This window comes from Pongo pygmaeus, chromosome 1 (genome assembly GCF_028885625.2).
Source record: "Pongo pygmaeus isolate AG05252 chromosome 1, NHGRI_mPonPyg2-v2.0_pri, whole genome shotgun sequence".
NCBI classification, from domain to species: Eukaryota; Metazoa; Chordata; class Mammalia; order Primates; family Hominidae; genus Pongo; species Pongo pygmaeus.
The window spans coordinates 120,172,528-120,180,166 of record NC_072373.2 but is presented as its reverse complement, the minus strand read 5'-3'; the positions used below and the strand labels follow the sequence as shown (position 1 = coordinate 120,180,166).

General features: G+C 50.5%; 1 protein-coding gene across 3 annotated transcripts; it reads left to right on the top strand.

Moving 5' to 3' along the window:
• Positions 1-574: 574 nt before the first annotated feature.
• Positions 575-7,528, top strand: GPR61 (G protein-coupled receptor 61). Of its 3 annotated transcripts, XR_010123817.1 has the most exons (4): positions 636-656; positions 3,126-5,343; positions 6,013-6,075; positions 7,431-7,528. XR_010123817.1 is itself a non-coding variant. In XM_054461738.2 (2 exons), exon 2 carries the CDS (start codon positions 3,726-3,728, stop codon positions 5,079-5,081), a length of 1,356 nt encoding a protein of 451 aa, XP_054317713.1. In that variant the 5' UTR covers positions 575-656; positions 3,126-3,725; the 3' UTR covers positions 5,082-5,415. The 3 variants fall into 3 exon arrangements, 1 of the variants encoding a protein (XP_054317713.1); XR_008495626.2 differs by lacking the exon at positions 7,431-7,528 and having other exon boundaries at positions 598-656; positions 6,013-6,511; XM_054461738.2 differs by lacking the exons at positions 6,013-6,075; positions 7,431-7,528 and having other exon boundaries at positions 575-656; positions 3,126-5,415.
• The last annotated feature ends 111 nt before the right edge of the window (positions 7,529-7,639 follow it).

Genomic DNA, 7,639 nt, shown 5'->3' with positions numbered 1-7,639 from the left:
GCTGCCCTTCAAACCTGAGTGCTGCTCCTAAACCTGTCCCCCATACGCATTAGGCAGCTTCCAAAGGGGCCAAACCTTGGACCATCCCCTGGAGCCTCAGCCCCCTCCCTGGCCTTAGCCTTGGGGCCCTGGGTCTGCGCTGACCTGCCTGCATCAGCACCTTGGTTCTGATGTCACACAGAACCATGCATCTCTCCTATCTTCTATTTGAACTGCTAAGAAATCAAGGCCAAAATGCAACTTGTCCAAGGTCACACAGCTAGTAAGTGCCATAGCCAGGTCTTAAACCTGGATTTTCTGACTCCATGTACTTTTTTTTTAACTTCATCAGGCTGGTCAGGAGGGTCTCCCCTACCTATCGTTACCTGGCCCCACGAAATTTTTGAGACGCAGTCCAGCAGCCTGAGAGAAGTGAGAGGAGTTGAGCTCACTGCCAGGCACCTTGCCTGGGGCATTGGTGCCCATCTTTTTGCTCCAGAAGTGACTCTGAGGGGCTGGGTGGGAAGCAGGAGGCCATTAGGACCCAGAGGCTCTCGGAGCACTCTGCTTTGCCGGCTGCCTCTCACCGCTCACTGCAGTGCTTCAGGCTTCAGCAGCCTTGGAGAAGCATCAGCTGAGAGGAGCTATCACATGGGAGCCGGGACTGCTCAGCAAAGGTAGGAGTTGCCGACTAGGCCAGGAATGGGGGCCAGACCCAGGGCCTGGTGGTGAGTGCCAAGGTATCCCCACAGAAGGGTGGCTTTCCAAGGACCAGCCCTGTCTACCTTCTGGTGAGCAGTTTGATCAGGAGATGGGCTCTCAGGTATCCCAAAGGCGGTATTGGGGTGTGGGCATCTCTGAAGCCCAGAGCTGGGGGGTTGATCATCTCCTGCCGGCAGGAGTACCCACATCCTGCAGACAAACAGCATTCTCCATCTGTCTTGCTCCATGTCACGGAGATGGGTCTCCCACATTCTAGGAATGGGTCCTTCAGCGTACAAGCTGATGGGCAACTGTGTCCTGGGTGTGGGCAACTCTGCTGAGGAGAGGTGTTGTAGCTCCCTGGAAATCTTCCCTAGCTTAGGAGGGGTATGCTCTTGTCTGAAGGAAGGCCAGGCCCAGGTCTTTGGGATGGAAGCTCTGGATCTGGAAAACAGGTGCACGTGAATCCCAATACCTCTGTGGCCTTGGGCTGGGCACTTATGCACATCTTGCATCCTGTAACTTGACCATGCCCCTGCTAGAGGCCCAGACCTCAGGCCCTAGTGGCAAAGCCTTCTAGGTACTGAAGGTCCTGGAGGTAAGAGGGGTGCTGTTGGAAGTAAGTAGTGGGGGAAGGAAAGCATCTGTTGGAGGAGTAGGCATAATGATATGACCTGGGAGAGGAGTGAGGCTCCCTGGTTTCACCTATGAAACTGTTACACCGCAGCCCTCCCCTCCATAACCCCAGTCCATTAGTGAGGGAGTGCCCATTAGCCAGATACACTGATCTGTCTGTTAAGAGGTAAATTGGAATCCTGGCATTTAGGAGTCATTGTGGAGACACTGGCAAGCTTGAGGGAGCTACGAAAAAGAGCAATGTCCAATGCCTTCTTGCTCAGGGCTCCATCATGGCTTCATGGCATCCCTCCAGCTCCACGTGGAAACCACGTCTGCTTCCCTCCGTCTGGGACTCTTGACGTCCATCCAGACATGGTGGGCCTCTCCTCCTTCAGCCACCAGGGAGGGACTCTGAACCACATCATCTGGGCCTCACTCATAGGCAGAAGGGATAGGTAAATCACAGCATGGAGAGTAAGGAGGAAGGATGATTCTCCTAGCATTTCTTTCAGGCATTTTTCCTGGTAGACTCTAATGAGAAGCTGATGTCTCACTTTTGTGCCCGCTCTTCAACTTCTCTGCAGACCCTAAGTCTCTGTGGGCATCTTAACTGTGAAATCAGCTTTCTGTATCCCTAGAGAGAGGCACATCTCTAGGCAGTTGCCCAAAGTTAGGACTTCCTCAAGTCCAGGAACCCCGGCTACCCTTTCCACAAGAGAGTCCCTTGGCTGGCACACAGCTGGCTGACTGAGTGTTCTTGGAGTTTGTCCTAGGGGGCATGGATTCAACTACCAATTTGAGTTTGATTCAATTCACAAAATTGTATCCAGCACCTATTGCATGCATAGCATGTTAGAAGTTGGATTGGGGTAAGGTTTGTGGAAACACCAAAAACCAAAGGTGACTGTAAGGCTCTAACTGTGGAGGAGAGTGGGGCCCATCTTGCCATGTGGTCCTCTTTATTGCAGCCATAGAAATGATGGGTTTTTAAACTGAGCAACCTCAGTGTCTCCTCCCTACTTCTTGTTCTGTGACTGTAGTAACAGTCTAGAACCAATGCGGCTCTTGGTCAGGGATCCTCCAAGGGTCAGCTCCAGAGATCAGAGATTTGGGGATCTGGGGAGCAGGAGGTTGGCAGCAGCTCTTTCCCACAAGAGGGGCACAGTGGCCTTGAAGAGTTCATGAGTGGGTGGAGGAGGGCAGCTTGAAAGCAACTTCTGGCTTTGAGAGCAGTGGAGGCTGGATGAGCTGGCCTCCCAGTTTCCTTCCAGACGGGACATTTTGTTTTCACTGCTCCTACTCAACATTCCCAAAGTGGCAGCTCTTTGTGCTGGGAGTAGTGATGTCAAAAGAGCCTAAAGCACAGCTCCCCTTTTCAGATGATAACCCTAGGGCAGCAAGAGACATTTTTAGAGACGGCTGAAATTCAACAACTATTTACTGGATGCCTATTATAGTCCAGCCGGCAAGGAGGGCACCTTCACATATGGCATGGCACAGTGGGCAAGAGTACTGGACCTGGGGCCAGACTGCTCAGGTAGGTGCCCAGCCCTTGCTGCTTACTAGCTGTGTGACCTTGGGTAAGTTACTTAACCTCTCTAGACCTCAGTTTCATCTCTTGCAAAATGGAGATAAAAATATTATCTACTTCATAGGGTTGTGTGAGGAATAAAATGAGTTAATATAGGTAGAGTGCTGAGAACAGGGCCTGGCATGTGGAAAACGCCGTATCAATGCTACTGCTTGTCATTAGTATTATTATTAACAAATCACGCAGGATCCAGAAACACAGTTGTGAAGCAAGTGTTCTTCCTTTCATTTTACAGATGGATTTATGAGGAAACTGAAATTCAGAAGATTCACAGAGTTAGTAATGCCCAGAACTGGGACTAGAAACTAAATTTTGTGCTCCTTCTACTCCCCAGCAGCTCTTGCCATTCTGAGGAGACAAGAAATCAGGAAATTTACATAAGGAACCCTAAAACTGAGGCACTATCCCAGAGATCAGCAGGACCCTGGGAAGGAGAAACAGGATTTAGAATCCCCGGCTAACAGTTCTGGAAAGGGTAGAAGGGTGTGGAGAACAAGAATGGCAGAAAGGAGATGGAAAAGGAAGAGGTGAAGTCCATTCCGAAGGCGGAGTGTTGAGTGGGACAGGCTCCTGCACCTCTCACGTCTCCTGCTTCTTAGCAGTCACCAAGGCAGACCCTGGAGCTACCTCCGGCCAGAAAGGGGATGAGCTTCTGATCCTTCAGCTGCCTGGCCTGGCGCTCTGTACGCAGACAACCTGCCCAAGAGGCTCCAGTGGGAGGTGCCCCCTACGAAACCGGGAAGCCTGGGCCTGGGCTCGCCATCCCAGGGTCGCTGGACTAGGATGGGGGATGGGCCTGTGACAGGAGGTACCCTGGGTGCCCTCTTTTGGCCCCATGGAGTCCTCACCCATCCCCCAGTCATCAGGGAACTCTTCCACTTTGGGGAGGGTCCCTCAAACCCCAGGTCCCTCTACTGCCAGTGGGGTCCCAGAGGTGGGGCTACAGGATGTCGCTTCGGAATCTGTGGCCCTCTTCTTCATGCTCCTGCTGGACTTGACTGCTGTGGCTGGCAATGCCGCTGTGATGGCCGTGATCGCCAAGACGCCTGCCCTCCGAAAATTTGTCTTTGTCTTCCACCTCTGCCTGGTGGACCTGCTGGCTGCCCTGACCCTCATGCCCCTAGCCATGCTCTCCAGCTCCGCCCTCTTTGACCATGCCCTTTTTGGGGAGGTGGCCTGCCGCCTCTACTTGTTCCTGAGCGTGTGCTTTGTCAGCCTGGCCATCCTCTCGGTGTCAGCCATCAATGTGGAGCGCTACTATTACGTGGTCCACCCCATGCGCTACGAGGTGCGCATGACGCTGGGGCTGGTGGCCTCTGTGCTGGTGGGTGTGTGGGTGAAGGCCTTGGCCATGGCTTCTGTGCCAGTGTTGGGAAGGGTCTCCTGGGAGGAAGGAGCTCCCAGTGTCCCCCCAGGCTGTTCACTCCAATGGAGCCACAGTGCCTACTGCCAGCTTTTTGTGGTGGTCTTTGCTGTCCTTTACTTTCTGTTGCCCCTGCTCCTCATCCTTGTGGTCTACTGCAGCATGTTCCGAGTGGCCCGCGTGGCTGCCATGCAGCACGGGCCACTGCCCACGTGGATGGAGACACCCCGGCAACGCTCCGAATCTCTCAGCAGCCGCTCCACGATGGTCACCAGCTCGGGCGCCCCCCAGACCACCCCACACCGGACGTTTGGGGGAGGGAAAGCAGCAGTGGTTCTCCTGGCTGTGGGGGGACAGTTCCTGCTCTGTTGGTTGCCCTACTTCTCTTTCCACCTCTATGTTGCCCTGAGTGCTCAGCCCATTTCAACTGGGCAGGTGGAGAGTGTGGTCACCTGGATTGGCTACTTTTGCTTCACTTCCAACCCTTTCTTCTATGGATGTCTCAACCGGCAGATCCGGGGGGAGCTCAGCAAGCAGTTTGTCTGCTTCTTCAAGCCAGCTCCAGAGGAGGAGCTGAGGCTGCCTAGCCGGGAGGGCTCCATTGAGGAGAACTTCCTGCAGTTCCTTCAGGGGACTGGCTGTCCTTCTGAGTCCTGGGTTTCCCGACCCCTACCCAGCCCCAAGCAGGAGCCACCTGCTGTTGACTTTCGAATCCCAGGCCAGATAGCTGAGGAGACCTCTGAGTTCCTGGAGCAGCAACTCACCAGCGACATCATCATGTCAGACAGCTACCTCCGTCCTGCTGCCTCACCCCGGCTGGAGTCATAATGGGCCGCTGGACACTCGGAGGGATATGGGGCTGCGGGCCAGTTATGATCGCAAGGACCACCTTGTGGGATCACCTTTTCCCAGCCGGCTAGGGCTGAGGCTGGGGTCTCTGCACATAGCTTTTGCTTAGTGTTTCCTGGGTCAGGAAAAGAGCCAACAGGATGAATGTGTGCAAAAGCCTTGGACTTGGCTGTGATCTTTGACTACTAGGGGAGGGAACCTGGGTATGGTGAGACGGTGAGGAGAGAAAAGGGTCACAAAGGTGAGGTGAAGCCTCTCAACTGGTGAAATTTCCATGCTTCCAGAAGCAGGGAATTCTCTAAGGGTAGGAGTTGGAGGATACAGGGCAGCAGGCCAGGTTTGGAGTTACTCTAGGGGCCATTTAGGATATTTTATTTTTCAGTGTAATTGTCCAGGGCAGTAATTGCACCCAAGCAAGGTAAGAAAATGACCCATGTTTTCTCATTTCCTTGCTAGGTTTAAAAAGAACTAAATTATAGCCAAGTGTTTCCACTTGAGTTAATAGATCATTTTTCTGGTTTTATACCTGAGATTTCCTTAAAGTGAGAGGACCAGTAGGGTGTATTCCTTTACTGAATTTGGCCAGAAACAAGGCAAAATAGAAATTAGGGTACATGGAGTAGAAGATAGGAAAGCTGACTGCAGCTCTCTCTCCCACTCTTCAGGAAAAGCCCTTCTGTTCTATTTTTCTGTCTCTCTCCTGCACACAGGAGATCAAGGGTAGAGCCTGATCTTAGCAGAGACAAAAATAAGGCAGGATGGCTTTCCTCTCTTTTAGGAGGAAGAATTAGAATGACTGGGGGTCAGACGGGCGAGGGTGGAGGTTAGCATTTAAATTGGTAAAGTAGCTGGAAACAGAGAGGCCAGGTAATCAGCCTGATCAATAATACTGCGAATCTTTTCTTTCCAGGACTGGCCTCCCTGATCTCTCTCCTCATGGCAGCGACCCACCTCCAGTCCCCTGGACAATCGGGTACAAGAGACTTAAGGTTGGGCATGGGAAGGGTGGGGTTTCCATGATCCATTCAATGCCTTCCTACTCCCATTCATCGCTCTCAAAATTAGCTTCAGTGACAAAGACTTAAATCTCTCTCCTATCTGCAGCACTGGGTTGGAGAGAGGGCACAGGAGTTGGTCTTGGCTGTTCATTGATTGAGACTGTAGGAACTGTGTTGGTTGGTATTGGTGGTGGTATTTTCAACAAACAGGGAATAATTGCGAACTGGACAGGACACCCATCTGGGACCATCTGTCCATCCAACTTCCCTCAATTGAATCAGGTAACACTAACAGGTCAAGGCAGGGCCAGAGGGTGGTGTGGTCTGTATTTGAACAAATTCCTGGCTCACTGAGCATCAAAAGGGGAAATGGGCTGGTGGGAGTGGGATAGTCTCCCATTTAAACAGCTAATAAATAATTTTTATGACAAAAGGTTATACTGATATCAACATTGACTCCTTTAGTTCAATTCAGTGCATAATAGTTGAACATCCACTAGTCCCTGGGACCCACACAGGTTGTGTGGTCATTGCTTTTAAGAAGTTCATAGTCTAAGTTGATGAGATACCTTATATTTTCACAAAGCACTTTGATCTGATAAAGCACTACAGAATGTGCTTGAGAAATATATTGGAGAATATGTTCATGGCTCTAACTTCTGAGAGTTCAGCCCGTGGCAGCAAGATGCATACCTGGAAGCTTCCTGCAGATTGTGGAAAGCATAGGGGTTGTAAATGAAACTCTCTAATGAAGAAAGAAAATTAAATGAAACTGGGCAAACAGCTTTCCCCCTTTGTTCTAGGAAAATTTCTAGGTTGTCTTCCTACCACTAGATTATTATACCAGTCTAGTGCCTATTACATTGTGGAAGTCCCCTAAAAACATAGTATATATAGGGAGGAGAGTCCTTCGTGATTGAAAAACATGTTCACCTCTCCTCCCTATTAAAATAAATGCATACAGAGGAATCAATCATTCCTAGACAGGGAAAAAAACTCTTCTTTCAAACACCATTGATCAGCTATTAGATCCAAAGAATTGCCAGCAGGTGGCAGTGTGAGTCCAATGGAAGGAGGAAAGGCAAGTGTATGCGGTGGGAGGAGGAAGGGGAGGGCATTAAACATTGCCTGGCAGCCATTTCGTTAATTTATTTTGCCTTTTCCTTTGATCTTGCCCTACAGCCCTTCCTTCACATACATCAAAGAAGAAAGTTTTAAGAGCAAGGGTATCTTTAATTCAGGCTGAAATTTCCTGACACTGTGATCTTACTGGTGTTTATTACAGAGTTTGACATACATGGGTTCATTTGCCATTTATTTTTCCCTGTAGGAGTGGATCATGAAGGAAATAAAAATTTCTTTTTTATTATGCTGAGAACTTTCCCAACAATTTCTGCTATGACCACCTTCCAGGAGTTTTCTAGTCACCAGATGCCTTGGTAAAGTTCAATACGTAATCTTTGGCTCTGAAAGCTGTTCCTGGACAAAATCTGAGCTAACTCACTGAAGAATCAACAGATTGAGGCAACCATCCGGTCA